The 16,830-nt window shown below is 39.0% G+C and overlaps 1 protein-coding gene across 3 annotated transcripts in view; it reads right to left on the bottom strand.

Annotated features, from left to right (window-relative positions):
- The window catches only part of ITCH (itchy E3 ubiquitin protein ligase), a 130,578-nt gene that overhangs the window by 87,976 nt on the left and 25,772 nt on the right, over positions 1–16,830 (bottom strand). For 2 of the 3 annotated variants that reach the window (XM_080812829.1, XM_080812831.1), the window contains exon 3: positions 742–832. In XM_080812829.1, coding sequence (XP_080668955.1) covers positions 742–811 — 70 coding nt within the window. In that variant the 5' untranslated portion in view covers positions 812–832. Of the gene's footprint in view, positions 1–741; positions 833–16,657; positions 16,754–16,830 lie in introns of all 3 variants that reach the window. The other variant, XM_080812830.1, reaches the window with a different exon arrangement.

The following is a 16,830-nucleotide window of genomic DNA, read 5'->3' on the forward strand; positions in this document are numbered from 1 at the left end:
TGACCCAGTGACTCCTTGTAGGTATATACTCAAGAGAACTGAAAAGACAAAAACTTCACAAAAACTTGTACATAAATGTTCAAAGCATTATTCACAATAGCTAAAGAGTAGAAACAACCCAAACATATACCAACTGATAAATGGATAAATAAAATGTAGTATGTTCATACCTGCAATATTATTTGGCAATAAAAAGAAATGAAATACTAATGCATGCTACAATACAGATGAACACTGAAAACATGCTAAGAGGAAAAAGTCATAAACGAAAAGCCATACATTTTACAATTCCATTTATATGAGAGATCCACAACAGGCAAATCTACAGACAGGAAGTGGATTGGTGGCTGCCTAGGGCTGAGGGTGGCTAGGAGACATGGGAAGTCCTCCAGTAATGGGTAGAGGTTTCTAAAATTGACTGTGATGGCAGTTATACAACACAATGAGCATACTAAGGAACAATGATCCTCCAAATGAGTAAACTGTGTGCCATTAATACAAAACAAAAAACAATAGCAACTGACCAGACACCAATGTTTAATAGGAGAGAAAAAACAAAACCTGCAAAATACCCAAGAATATTCTGAAATAAAGACATAATTTTTATACAACTAAACATTCTGTTTCTTCATTCACCAAGCAAATATTAATTCAACACCTAAAAGAGCCACTGAAGATTTTCTTAAGATTATTTTTATCTTGGGGTAAAAAAGTATAGATGTAGATTTTTTTAAGACTTACCAGTGATCTGAAGTTGTGATTTCATGGTCAGGCTACCCATTGAACCAAGCTGTGATCCACTGCCAGACATACCACCAACAGGACGGCAAATCTGAGCATGGAAAAGGAGACACTGTAAACAAAAGATCCCATATAAAGAATACGTATAGTGCTAACCAGGCTATTTCCATGTCTCACCGAAGACCACACAATAATGGTGGCCTTAACATTACTAAATAAAACTTCCAATTCTAGTATTCATCCTGTCTAAACTATCAACAAAATGACATTGCTTTTCATTCCTTCTTCCATCGTTTACATTCTTTCCTTGAACTCCCAAGACTCATTCTCTAGGTTTATGTCTTACCTCACTGATTGTTCTTAGGCTCCTTTGAAAATCCCTCCTCTTTTCTCCCCTCTCTTAATGTTGGAGTGCCCTAGGGCTCAGTTCCTGGTTCCCTCTTAACTTCTCTACACTCATTTCCTCAAGGATATCATCCAGTGTTATGGCCTTAAATGTCATCTATATACCAGTGAGTCCCAACTTTGTATTTCTATCCCAGATGTCATTCCTAAACTCCAAACAAGTTCACTTGGGTATCTAAAAAAAGCCCCCCCCCAACAACCCGCCAAATTTCACATCAAACACATCAAACTAAACTGCTGATAACAATTCCATCCTTTCATATGCTCAGGCTAAAAACCTTCATCCTGCCTTTTTTATTTCCCTTCCTATCTGTCAGCAATTCAAAAGTCTGCAGAACATATCCAGAATCCAACCTTTTCTCACCAACTCTACCATCAATCTGTTCATAGTGGCCTCTGACAGCCTGACTATTCTTCCTGGATTATGCTTCCCTCCTGAATTACTTAATTACCAACCAGTCTCCCTGTTTCTACCTTGTGTCTAGATTCAGTGCCTATTCTGAACACAATCAGGATGAGTTTTAAAGTGTTTAAAACCTGGGGTGCCTGGTGGCTCTGTTAGTTAAGCATCTGCCTTCGGCTCAGGTCATGATCCCACTGTCCTGGGATCAAGACCCAAGTCCGACTCCTTGCTCAGCGGGAAGCCTGCTTCTCCCTCTGCCCCTCCCCACTACTCTTCTGATTCAAAGTGCTTGTAATACAAAAAATCCTCCAAGACATCATTGCAACATTCTATGTAGTTATTACCTTCTCCTCAATACCCAAAGGATGTATGTTAACAGTACTATGACATCAAGACAAGTGAATCAAGAGACAGCAAGTGAAGTCCAATATCTGGGTGCTAATCTTACTATGCATGATACGCTACCATTCTAGTTGCTGATCTATATCAACAATTTATTGCTGGGGAAATGTCCTTCTTAATGGTATGGCATACACTAATTATTCTAAGTTAAAATTACAAAGCTGAAAAGAAAATAAACTTAAGGTCTCCACAGAAATAAAATATATTTTAAAAACTCAAATTAACTTCATATAGAAAAGACTCATGGAAGTACAGACTACATTTTTAGGAACAGTGATTCTCCCCCAGATAATTATAGGGAATCACTGTAGTAGTAACAGATGCTCTGTAAAAACATGCTGGTAATTTTAATAATTGATGAACTTATACATATTACTTTTATATATCAAGTATTTTAAATTAAGAAAAACTAAAATAACCATACATATAATAGTAAAAAAGAAAACCTAAAGAAACCAATATATATTGGCAACCAGTTAAATCACATATTCATACCATAGAACAGAATACTATGCAGCCACTGAAACAAGTAACTTATTAATGAATGAAACGAAATGATTACAAGAACATTTAAGTTACAAAATATATACAATATGGTGTTATTTTTGCAATCAAAAATTATATACTGCAAACAAAAATTATATATTCCTATAGGTACCCATAAATAAATGCAAAAAAGGTATACATATGAAACTGGTCACAGTGGTTACTTTTGTGGAGGAGAGGAATATGTACAGAAGGTGGTCATGGGGATCTTTAGTTTTATATGTATTTTTGAGGTTTCTAAAAGAAAACATGTATCACAGATGATTTGCGCAATTTTAAAAACAGGCAAGAAAGAGTAGATATAAGAGAGAATCTATACTTCAAGTCCCATCTTTCCCCCTGAGCTCCAGACTCTTAGGTTTGACCATTATTTACAAATGCATACCTACCAGGTTAAAATGACTAAAATTTTACACTCACCGTGGCCTCAAGAGCACCACCATTCATTCAGTTGCTCAAGCCAAACAAAATATGGGCATTATCTTTCCCTCAATAAATTCTAAAGATTCTGCCTACAAAACATACCCTACTATATAGCTACTTTTCTCCTTCCCTTCTTAAGCATCCAAGTCCAAGCTACAAACATCCATTCCTTCCTTGGCAACAAATTATGAGAAGTTATTAAACTGGTCTCCTTGCTTCTGCACTTGCTTCCAGCTCTTGCTCTCTCCCCGTCCCACCATTCTCCACAGAGCAACTAGAGTATGCTTTTAAAAATAAGTTAGATCAGGGGTGCCTGGGTGGCTCAGTTGTTTAAGTGTCTGCCTTCCGCTAAGGTCATAATCCCGGAGTCCTAGGACTGAGCCCTGTGTCAGGCTCTCTGCTCACTGGGGCTTCTGCTTCTCCCTCTCCCCCTACAACTCCCCCTGCTTGTGCTCTCTCTCTCTCTCTCAAACAAATAAATCTTGAAAAAAAAAAAAAAAAAGATCATATTCTACTCTGCTTAACCACTCAGTAACCTCCTATCTCAGTTAAAACAGAATCTACCGTTCTATCCATGACTGACTCTCTGATCTTACCCCGTATCATTCTCCCCCTTACCCATTAAAAATCTAGCTTTCTTTCTATTTCTCAAACACGCTAGGTCGTTCCAGCCTTACAGCCTTTGTACCTAACTGTTCCCTCTGCTGGGCATGCTTTTTCCTCTGTCTTTAAATAGGTGCACCTGAGTGGCTCAGTACACTGAGCATTCTGCTCTTGATTTCCACTCAGGTCATGATCTTCCAGTCCTGGAATCTAGCCCCACATCTCTCAGTGGGGAGTCTGCTTGACGATTCTCCCTCTGCCCCTCCTCCAGCTCATGCACACACTCTCTCTCTTGATCTCTCTCTCAAATGAATAAATAAATCTTTAAAAAAAAATAGCTAACATCTTATATTCAGTTTTCAAGTTAAGTATCACCTCCTCACATCTGTCTGGACTTATCCAATCTAAAGTAGACATCCAATCACTTCATATGACATTACTGAAAATTTTCTGGCTTATGGACTTTAAAGTCCACAAAAGCAGGCACCTTCTCTACCTTGTTATCAGTGCCTAGAATATTCTGGAAGTTTTGGTGTGTTCTTTTCTTTTTTTTTTGAAGTCCACAATTTCACCTGTCACAATACCTAGTATCAAAAATACAAGAAATAACAAGTATTGGCAAGAATGTTCAGAAAAGGGACCCCTGTGCACTGTTAGTAAGAATGTAAATTCGTATGCCACTGTGGAAAACAATATGGAGGTTCCTTAAAAAATTAAAAATAGAAATACCACATGATCCAGTAATTCCACCACTGGGTATTTACCCAAGAAAACGTAAAACATTAATTCAAAAATATATAAGCACCCTTATCTTTACTGCAGCATTATTTACAACAGATAAAATATGGAAGCAACCTAAATGCCCATCAGTAGATGAATGGATAAAGATGTGGTGTGTATATACAACAGAGTATTAACCATATTTAAAGAAAAAAAAAGGATCTTGCCATTTATAAGAGCATGGATGATCCTAGAGGGTATTATGTTAAGTGAAATAAATTAGAGAAAGACAAATACGATATGATTTCACTTATACATGGAATATAAAACACAAAACAAATGAACAAACAAAAAAAGCAGAAGCAGACCCTAAATACAGAGAACAAACCAGTGGTTGCCAGAAGGGAGGGGGTAAGGAGACAAGACAAAATGGGCAAAGAAAGTGGGAGATACAGACTTCCAGTTATGAAATGAATAAGTCATAGGGATGAAAGGTACAGCATAGGGAACACATCAATGGTGTTATAATAGTGATGTAGGGTGAGAGATGGCAGCTACACTTGTGGTGTGCATAGCATAACATATAGAGCCATCAAATCACTATGTTGTATACCTGAAAATAATGTAACATTGTGTGTCAACTATATGTCAATTAAAAAAAAAAGTCTAGGGGTGCCTGGGTGGCTCAGTTGGTTCAGCCTCTGCCTTCGGCTCAGGTCATGATCTCAAGGTCCTGGGATCGAGCCCTGCATCAGGATCCCTGCTCAGCAGGAAGCCTGCTTCCCCCTATCTCTTTGCCTGCTACTCTGCCTACTTGTGATCTCTCTCTCTGTCAAATAAATAAATAAAATCTTAAAAAAAAAAAAGTCCAGGGCACCTGGGTGGCTCAGTGGGTTAAAGCCGCTGCCTTCGGCTCGGGTCATGATCCCAGCATCCTGGGATCGAGCCCCACATCGGGCTCTCTGCTCAGCAGGGAGCCTGCTTCCTCCCTTCTCTCTCTGCCTGCCTCTCTGCCTACTTGTGATCTGTCTGTCAAATAAATAAATAAAATCTTTAAAAAAAAAAAAAAGTCCAGGGGCACCTGGCCACTCAGTCTGGAGTATGTGACTCTCGATCTTGGGGTTGTGAGTTTAAGCCCCACATTGGGTATACAGATTACTTAAAATCTTTTTTAAAAAATAAAACTTTAAAAAATAAAAATAAATAAATAAGTCAGTCAGTCCAGGGATGCCTGGCTGGCTCAGTCCGTAGAGCTTGCTCAAGCAGTTGGTTAGAGACTCTTGATCTCAGGTTGTAAATCTGAGCCCCATGTTGGATGTAGAGATTACTTAAAAATAACATCTTAATGTCAGGTAGGTGGAATCATACAATTTGAGGCCTTTTCAGATTGCCTTCTACCACTCAGCAATATTACTAAAGGTTCCTCCATACCTTTCCATGGCTTGACAACCTTTTTTAATTGCTGAGTAATATTCCATTGTGTGTTTGGTTTGTTTTTGTTTTTGTTTTTTTAAAGATTTTATTTATTTATTTGACAGAGATCAAAAGTAGGCAGACAGGCAGACAGAGAGAGGGGGAAACAGGCTCCCTGCCAAGCAGAGAGCCCAATGCGGGATTAGGACCTGAGCCAAAGGCAGACGCTTTAACTCACTGAGCTACCCAGGCACCCCTCCACTGTGTGTTTGTACCACAGTTTATCCATTCTCCTACTAAAGGACATCTTGCTTGCTTCCGGTTTGGGGCAATTATGAAAAAAGCTGCTATAAATATTCATGTACAAGTTATTTGTGGACTTAAACTTTTAATTCAATTGAATAAATAGGTATACAACTGCTGGATAATGGTAAGCCTATGTTTTAACCCTGTAAGAAACTGCCAAATCATCTTCCAAAGTAGTTGTACCATTCTGCATTCCTACTAGGATTGAAGGAAAATTCCTGGGGCTGCTGGGTGGCTCAGTCAGTTAAGTGTCTGCCTTCAACTCAGGGAGTGATCTCAGGGTCCTAGAATCAAGCCCCAGGTCGGGTTCCCTGCTTAGTGGAGAATTTGCTTCTGCCCCACCTCCACAACTCAAGCTTGCTGTTACTGTCTCTAATAAATAAATCATTTAAAAAAAAATCTTATTGTTCTGTATCTTCACCAGCTTTTGGTATTATTAGCTTTTCAAAATTTTGCCAATCTAACAGATGTACAGTGATATTTCACTGATGGTTTAATTTGTAATTCCCATGACATTGAACATCTTTTCATATGCTTATTTGGCATCTATGTATATTGTTTGGTAGGGTATCTCTTCAGAGCTTTTGCTCAATTTTTACTTGTTTCCACATTATTACATTTTAAGAGTTCTTTATGTATTTTAGAAACAAGTCCTTTAACAGACTTGTGTTTTGCAAGTATTTTCTCACAGCCTATGGCTTCTCCTTTCATTCTCTTAACAGTATAAATGTTCCAAATTGTGGGTGTACGTGGCGGATGGGGGTGGCTTCCTCACACCAACGAGCAATTTTCTGACACCAGCTCGGTGTCTTACAGCTTAATTCTGAGAGTACTCACCCAGACATAGTGTCAGATCCCACAGGTTAAGTGATCAGTCCTACACGCTCCCCCGACCCCACTTCGGATGCTAGTCTCAAGTCCAGGATGCCTTGTGCTGACTAACCAGCTATATACCAGAGGTTCTAATGACTACCTCCTTGGGTTTGATTAATTTGCTAGAGTGGCTCACAAATTCCTAGATTACCAGTTTATTATAAAAGGATATCACTAACAGCCAGATGAAAGAGATGCACAGGGCACGGTATGGGGAAAAGGTATGAAGTTTCAGATCCTCAGCCAGTGCACTACTCTCCCCAAATCTTATTGTATTCACCAACCTAGAACCTCTCCAAACTCCATCCTTTCAGATTTTTATGGAGGCTCTGTTACACAGGTGTGGCTGATTAAATCACTGACCATTATCAATTGAACTCGGATCTCCAGCCCTCTCCTCATTGGGGGTGGGAGGGAACTAAAAGTACCAATCTCTGATCACATGGTTGGCTCCAATGAAAACCAGCTTCCATCCTTAAGACAACTTCTTTTTTTTTTTTTTAAAGATTTTATTTATTTATTCATTTGACAGACAGAGACCACAAGTAAGCTGAGAGACAGGCAGAAAGAGAGAGGAGGAAGCAGGCTCCCTGCTGAGCAGAAAGCCCAATGTGGGGCCTGATCCCAGGAACCTGGGATCCTGACCTGAGCTGAAGGCAGAGGCTTTAACCCACTGAGCCACCTAGGCACACCCTTAAGACAACTTCTAAAAGTCACCTCATTAACCTAAGAAAAGACACCTTTATCACTCTCTTCACTTAGGAAATTCCAAGTTTTAGGAGCTCTGTGTCAGGAACAGGACTGAAAACAAGATACATATTTTTTATTATAAGATCACAGTATCACATAGTGCATTTTTTAAAGGGATTTTATTTATTTATTTGACAGAGAGAGAGAGAGAGAGAACACAAGCAGGGGGAGTGGGAGAGGGAGGAGGCTTCTTGCTGAGCAGGGAGCCTGATATGGGGCTCAATCCCACAACCCTGGGATCATGACCTAAGCCGAAGGCAGACGCTTATCAACTACCAACCAAGGCGCCCCTCACTTAGTGCATTTTAATAAAGTCCAATTTATTAAGTTTCATCTTTCATGGATTGTGCTTTTGGTGTCACATCTAAAAACTCACTGCCATCTCTTCAACAAATGGAGCTGGGACAACTGCACAACCATATGTTAAAAAAAAAAAGAAAAGGTGGACCCCTACAAAAGAACTGTGGTTGTATGTTTTGACCTGTCTAGAAGTTACATGAAGGACTGATAGGCTCAAGAACTTCTCTTGCCTTTGTTCTCTTGTATGGCAGCTTCCTTGGGGCTGAGATAGCCAGGCAGTGTTTGCCGAAAACATTTAAAAGCAAAGGCAGTAACCAATGCCTCCCGGGGAAAGGGATAATAGGTGGGGCGCACAACAGATACACTGAAAAGACTGGGAAGGAAGAGACTAGAGAACAAGACATATTGGGGCGATGAGGGCTTTGAAACACTCTTGGGTATTATGTTAAATCTAGAAGTCTGTGCAAAGGCCAAGGGGTGGATGCATGCTCAGAAGGGCTAGGAGAAGATCCTGGCCCTTAACTCTGATTGACCTTCAGGCTCCATGCAAGCAGGAAGTAAAGGCTAATACAGTTTTAAATTGCCTAACCACAGGAGTGTCCAAACACAGCCAATCCGCAAACATGGTAGTGTTTGGGGGGTTTTTTGGTTGCAAGTTTTTAAGGATATCCGTCAATCACTAGATGAACACTAATCTAACAGAACACAGACTTCAGTGGCCATACATGACAAAGAATACAGACTACACAAAATTAGTTTGGAAATGTCATCGAATAAGCAAACAACCACAATGAGCAGCAATAAGAAACCATGAAATAGGGGGCGCCTGGGTGGTTCAGTCAGTTAAGCGTTGGGTTTTTATTTTGGGCTCAGGGTCCTGGGATCGAACCCTGCATCCTGACTCATGCTGAGCAGTGTCTGCCTGGGTCTCTCTCCCTCTCCCTTTGCCCCTCCCCCTGCACACACGTGCTCTAAATAAATAAATCTTAAAAAGAGAGAGAGAGAGAGAAAAGAGAAGAAACCATGAAGTGGCAGATGAATTTGACTTCCAGAACATTAAAAATGTTCAGTTCTTCATACTAGCAAACCAAATTCAACAGCACATTAAAAGGCTTACTATGCTATGACCACGTGGGATTCATCACTGGGTTGCAAGGATGGATCAACATATAACATATAAACATATAAAACATATAAAAATCAGTGTGTTACAATTAAAAGAAGGCTAAAAATCACATGATCATCACAACTGATGTAAAAAAAAAGTATCTGACAAAATTCAATAGTTTTTCATGATAAAAACTGTTGAACTAGGAATAGAAGAAAATTACCTCAACAAAATGAATGGTATATATTGAAAGCGCACAACTAATATCACACTCAGTGGTGAAAAATTAAAAGCTTGTCTTCTAATACTAGGAATAAGACAGAATGCTAACTCCCACTGCTTTTATTTCACATAGTATTATAAGTCCTAGCCAGAGCAATCAGACCAGGAAAAAAAAAAAAAAAAACAGAACAACCCCACTTACAATAGCACCAAAAAGAATACAATACTCAAGAATAAACTTAATCAAGGAGATGAAACTGCAAAACTTGGGGCATCTGGGCGGCTCAGTCGGTTAAGCATCTGCCTTTGGCTCAGGTCATGATCCCAGGGGCCTGGGACTGAGCCCCGCACCCAGCTCCCTGCTCAGTGGGGAGTCTGCTTCTCCCTCTCCCTTCTCCTTACTCATATTCTCTCTCTCTCATAAATAAAATAAAAAACTACAAAACTCTGCTGAAAGAAATTAAAGAAGCCACAAATAAATGGAAGGACATCCATATTCATGGGTTGAAAGATTTACAGATTCAGTGCAATCCCATTCAAAATTCCAATGGCATTTTTTTTGAAGGAAAAAAACCCTAAAATTCAACTACAACCAGATATAAAAGCAAAAGCAAAATAAACTGGATATAAATTAAAAGTTAAAATTTTTGTGCTTCAAAACTACCATCAAGAAGCGAGAAGCAGGGCACGTGGGCGGCTCACTTGGTCAAGCAACTGCCTTCAGCTCAGGTCATGATCCTGGAGTCCCAGGATCAAGTCCTGCATTAGGCTCCCTGCTCAGTGGGGAGTCTGTTTCTCCCTCTGATCCTCCCCCCCAATGCTCACTCTCTCTCTCTCAAATAAATAAATAAATAAAATATTTTTTAAAAAAAGAAGTGAGAAGTCGGAGGTGCCTGGGTGGCTGAGTTGGCTTAGTCTCTGACAGATGATTTCAGCTCAGATCATGATCTCACAGTCGTGAGATCAAGCCCTTCACACTGAGCCCCGTGTAGGGAGGGATCCTTACTTAGCAGGGATTCTACTTGGGATTCTCTCTCCCTCTCCCTTTGTCCCTCCCCCAAAGCACAGGCAGATGGGCTGGTGCACATGCACACTCTCTCTAAAATAAATAAATCTTGGGGGGAAAAAAAAGTGAGAAGCCAACCCACAAAATGCAAGATAATTTCTGTAAATCATATACATCCGACAAAAAGTATCTAAATATCTAAAGAGCTGTCACAAAAGGCAATGACTGAAAAACTGGCAAAATACCTAAATAGACATTTCTCCAAAGATACACAAATGGCCAATAAGCACATGAAAAGATACTCAACATCATTAATCATCAGAGACACGCAAATTAAAACCGAATAAGATACAACTTCACACCTACTAGGATGCCTATAATCAAAATGACCAATAACTACTGTTAATGAGTTAGAACTTTCATACAGTGCTAATGCGAACGTAAAATGGTGCAACTGCAATGGTTCCTTCCTCAAGAAGTAGAACACTGAACTACCAGGTGATACAGCTATTCTTCTCCAGGGATACACCCAAAAGAAATGAAAACATATGTCCACACAAAAACCTGAACATGAATGTTCACAGCATTATTCATAATAGTCAGAAAACAAATAACCCAAATGGCCATCAAATAATGAATGGATTTTTTAAAATGTGGTATATTCATACAATGGAATATTATTCAGCAATAAAAAGAAATGAAGCACTGGTAAAATCTGTATCACAAACCCTGAAAATACTAAGCTAAGTGAAAGAAGCCAGTCACAAAGGACCAGATTATTACAGGATTCCATTTACACAATATTTCCAGAGTCAACTAACTATAGAGACATTAAGTAGATCATTGGTTGCCTAGGGCTGAGCAGACGTGGCACTTGGAGTGAGAACCAAGAGATGCAGAGAACTATACATTTTCAATGGCTATATTGTATGGTGTGTGAACTACATATCAATAAAACTATTTAAGACAAAAAAACAAAATTTAGGAGAATTTTTTTATTTTTCTAGGCTAAAATGTTTTACTACCAATAGATCCTCACTAGAAGAAATTCTACACTTGATCTTAGCTGAAAGGCCAAGAAGTTTTGAGAAATTCTAAAGGAGGGCGCCTGGGTGGCTCAGTGGGTTAAACCTCTGCCTTCTGCTCAGGTCATGATCTCAGGGTCCTGGGATTGAGTCCCGCATCGGGCTCTCTGCTCAGCGGGGAGCCTGCTTCCCTTCCTCTCTCTCTGCCTGCCTCTCTGCCTACTTGTGATCTCTCTCTCTCTCTCTCTGTCAAATAAATAAATAAATAAAATCTTTAAAAAAAAAAGAAATTCTAAAGGATGTACTTCAGGAATAAAGACAATGATTCTTAAAAGAAGTTCTGCAACTCAAGATACAAAAGTGACTAAGAAAGTGGTAAACATTAGGTAAATATAAAGTATGTGAAAGAACATCTAATTTGAGGATTTAAAAATATAAAGCTAAAATACTGAAATGAAAATCAGGAATGAAGATAACTGGAGTTCATGTCTAAGATCTTCCTATTGCTCAGCAAGGCAAAGATACTGATTAACTTTTGTGAAGTTAATATGCAAGTTAAAATTTCAAAAGGAAGCAGTAAAAAATTAAAAACAGAGTGCACATATTCCAAACCAGTATGGAGAAAAGATTTGAGAGAAAAAGAAATACGAATCCAAAAGAATGCAGGAAGTAAACAAAAAGAGAAAAATGAAATATGTAGAGAAAGGTCTTTTACAAAATGATAGATTACACATGCATGTCTGAATCCCCTTTCAAATTCCCTCTAAACTCTAGCAAAAGGGACACCTGGGTGGCTCAGTTGGTTGGGCATTTGCCTTCAGCTTAAGCTGTGATCTGAGGGTCCTGGGATAGAGCCCCACATCAGGCTCCTTGCTCAGCAAGGAGCCTGTTTCTCCCTCTGCCTGCCACCCCCCGTGCTTGTAGTTTCTCTCTGACAAGTAAATAAATTTTTTTTAAAAAAATGTACCCCCGGGGCGCCTGGGTGGCTCAGTGGGTTAAAGTCTCTGCCTTCGGCTCAGGTCACGATCCCAGGTTCCTGGGATCGAGCCCCGCGTTGGGCTCTCTGCTCGGCAGGGAGCCTGCTTCCCTTCCTCTCTCTATGCCTGCCTCTCTGCCTACTTGTGATCTTTATCTGTCAAATAAATAAATAAAATCTTAAAAAAAAATGCCCCCCCAAAATCCTTACGTCCTTATATTAAAACTCTTGTGTAATTCCCCTGACAGTGACACATGGTTGGCTTATACAACCAACAAAATATGGTGAAGTAACAGTATACTATATTTAAAGCTAGGTCATAAAAGGCATTACAAATTTTTGCCTTGATCCCCAGGATTGCTTATTCTGGGAGAAGTCAGCTACCATACTATGTAGACATTTAAGTGGTCCTATGGAGATTTCTAGGTAAAAAGGAAATGAAGCCTCCCACTAAAGCCAGCACCAATTTGCTAACCATGAGTGAGCCACCTTGGAAGTAGATCTTCCAGTCCCAGTCAAGACTAAAGATGAATGCAGCCTGATATCTAACTGATATCAAGAGGTACCAAGAGAGACCTTAAGCCACAACTGCTAAGCCAAGCCACTCCCAAATTTCTCAACCACAGAAACTGCAGAAGATAATAAGTTATTATTATTTTAAGCCCCAGAACTTCAGGATAATCTATTGCATAGCAACAGGACACTAACAGAGAAACGATGGTATAATCTTGGCTAAGTACTAGGGTAATATAAGATCTCTACATGAAAAAAACCTTACACTGAAGTACCAGCCTAACATGCTTAGAACCTATCCTTAAGTTCTTACAATTCAAATAGAACGGTATGTACTTATTTTACATTTGGTAATGATTTATTTCGTAAAAGGCAAAATAAAGGGTAGGATGAATTATGGGAGAAGTGACCATTTAATTTTTCATACAAACTGGAACGGTTTTGATTGTGAACAGGGACAAGATGAGATGCTGTGTCAACAGGAATAAACCAGACCTATACTAGGCAAACCATGACATAACGCCACTCTAATTATGGATTATAGGTATGGAAATTTAAACTGCTAAAATAAGGTGGTATAAAAGAAAAAGTATTAAATTCAGGAGACTGCAATAAATTGCAAGCATCATCATAATAAAAAATTATTAGTTTGGGCACCTCGGTGGCTCAGTCAGCTAAGCATCCTACTTTTGATTTTGGCGCAGGTCATGACCTCCGGGTTGTCAGTCCTATATCAGGATCTGTGCTGGGCACGGAGCCTGCTTAAGATTCTCTCTCTCCCTTTCCCTCTGCCCTTTAAAAAACAAAACAAAACAAAACAAAACAAAAAAAACACTAGATTGGGGGCACCTGCATGGCTCAGTCAGTGGAGATGTGACTCTTGATCTCAGGTTTATGAGTTCAAGATCCACCTGGGTGTAGAAATTACTTAAAACCAAAAATCTTAAAAAAAAGGGGGGGGCGGAACCTGGGTGGCTCAGTCATTATGCATTTACCTTCCACTCAGGTCATGATCCCAGGGTCCTGGGATTGAGCCCCTGGGTTCAGCTTCCTGCTCAGTAGGAAGCCTGCTTCTCCCTCTCCCACTCCCCCTGCTTAAGTGTTCCTTCTCTTCAGGTATCTCTCTCTCTCAAATAAATAAATAAAATCCTTAAAAAAAAAATAACTAGTTTGGTGAATAATCATGTCCCGGGAACCATTTTAAAGAATTTTACATGTACTAATTCATTTAATACAATCTCCCCATAATGAGCTGAGTAATGGCTCCCAAAATATGTCCACATCCTATTTCCTGAAACCTACAAATGTGACCTTACTTGGAAAAAAGGTCTTTACACATCTAATTAGGAATTTCTAGATGGTAGCATCCCAGATTATCCAGCTGGACATTAAATCTAGTAACAACTGTCCTGTTAAGAAACACACAGAAAGTAGAAGAAAAAAAGGCCATGTGAAGACAGGCAGAGATTAAAATTATGTAGCCACAAGCCAAGAGACACCTAGAGCCATTGGATGGTAGCAAAAGGAAGGAAGGATTCTCCCCAGAGCTTTTAAAGCAAATGCAGCTATTCTGACATCTTGCCTTCAGACTTCTAGCCTCCAGAACTGTGAGAAATTCTGTATTTTAGGTCACCAAGTTTGAGGTAATTTGTTATAGCAGTCACAGGAAATTAATACACTCCCTATGACACAGATACTACTATCAACATTTTGCCAATGATGAAACAAGCACAGAAATGTTAAGTAATCAAATAAACCAGAAGATCTGTAAGAATAAAAAGTAATAAAATGCAATAAAAAAACTGGTTTGGAAATAGTATTTGGAGGCTGGTCATAGGGACTGAGTTTGCTGTCAAAATTTAGCTGAGCTTAACAAATGAAGAAGAAATGAAAGAATCATTATTTTGCAACCTGAACAGATGATGGCATTTTAATATATATCCACAAACTATTTGGTATTCCTCCCTTCAAAAGATGGAATTTAATACCCTGTCTCTTGAATGCAGGCCAGATTTAGTTACTCTCTTCTAATGAACAGAATGTGGCAGGAAAGGATAGTATGTGACTTCCAAGGTGAGGGCATAAAAAGCAATGCCACAACAATGTATAAAGATACAATTCTGTAACATCGATAACTAAAATGGGTACTGACAGAGCTGTAAAGGAACGGCTTTTATATGTTATTGAAATTAAGTGGTTATCAACCCTATAGGAAATACTGAAAATGGTCCTCTAAAATAGAAAGCTTAAAAGTAACATACACCAGAAAGGAACAGAGACAATATACAGTAACAGTCACCTTACAGGCAATACAATGGTACTAAAATCCTATTTTTCAATCGTTACCCTGAATGTAAACGGGCTATATACCCCAATCAAAAGACACAGGGTACCAGAATGGATAAAAAAGTAAGACCTATCAATATGCTGTCTGCAAGAGACTCAAAGACACCTCCAGATTTAAAGTGAGGGGGTGTAAAACCACTTACCATGCTAATGGACATCAAAACAAGTCTGGGATGGCAATCCTTGTATAAGACAAATTAGATTTTAAACCAAAAACTACAATAAGAGATGAGGAAGGACACTGTATCATACTTAAAGAGTCTGTCCAACAAGAAGATCTAACAATTTTAAATATCTATATCCCTAACATGGGAGGAGCCAATTATATAAACCAGTTAATATCAAAAAAGAAATATATTGACAGTAATACAATAATAATAGGGGAGTTTAACATCCCCAGCACTGAAATGGACAGATGATCTAAGCAAAAGATCAACAGGGAAATAAAGGCTTTAAATGACACACTGGACCAGATGGACATCACAGATATATTCAGAACACTCCATCCCAAAGCCACAGAATACACATTCTTCTCTAGTGTACATGGAACATTCTCCAGAATAGATCACATCCTGGGTCACAAATAAGGTCTCAACCGGTACCAAAAGATTAGGATCATTCCCTGCGTATTTTCAGACCGCAATACTTTGAAACTAGAACTCAATCACAAGAGGAAAGTTGGAAAGAACTCAAATACAGGGAGGCTAAAGAGCATCCTACTAAAGGATGAATGGATCAACCAGGAAATTAAAGAAGAATTTTAAAAAATTCATGGAAACAAATGAAAATGAAAACACAACTGTTCAAAATCTTTGGGACACATCAAAGGCAGTCCTGACAGCAAAGTATACCGCAATACAAGCCTTTCTCAAGAAACAAGAAAGGTCTCAAGTACACAACCTAACCCTATACCTAAAGGAGCTGGAGAAAGAACAGCAAAGAAAGCCTAACCTCAGCAGGAGAAGAGAAATCATAAAGATCAGAGCATTGAAATCAATGAAATAGGAACCAAAAGAACAGTAGACAAATCAATGAAACTAGGAGCTGGTTCTTTGAAAGAATTAGTAAGACTGATAAACCCCTGGCCAGACTTGTCAAAAACAAAATAGAAAAGACCCAAGTTAATAAAATCATGAATGAAAGAGAAGAGATCACAACCAGCACCAAAGAAATACAAACAATTATAAGAACATAGTATGAGCAACTATATTCCAGCAAATTTGACAATCTGGAAGAAATGGATGCATTCCTAGAGATGTATAAACGACCAAAACTGAACCAGGAAGAAACAGAAAATCCGAACAGACCCAAAACCAGTAAGGAAATTGAAGCAGTTATCAAAAATTTCCCAAGAGCCCAGGGCCAGATGGCTTCCCAGGGGAATTCTACCAAACATTTAAAGAAGAATAGTACTTATTCTCCTGAAATGGTTCCAAAAAATAGAAATGGGAGGAAAACTTCCAAACTCATTTTATAAGGCCAGCATTACCTTGATCCCCAAACCAGACAAAGACCCCATCAAAAAGGAAAATTATAGACCAATATCCTTGATGAACACAGATGCAAAAATTCTTACCAAAATACTAGCCAATAGGATCCAACAGTATATTAAAAGGATTATTCACCATGACCAACTGGGATTTATTCCTGGGCTGCAAGGCTGGTTCAACATCTGCAAATCAATCAACGTGGTATAGTACATTAATAAAGGGAAGAATAAGAACCATATGATACTCTCAACAGATGCAG

The sequence above is a fragment of the Martes martes genome (assembly GCF_963455335.1).
Source record: "Martes martes genome assembly, chromosome: 9".
NCBI classification, from domain to species: domain Eukaryota; kingdom Metazoa; phylum Chordata; class Mammalia; order Carnivora; family Mustelidae; genus Martes; species Martes martes.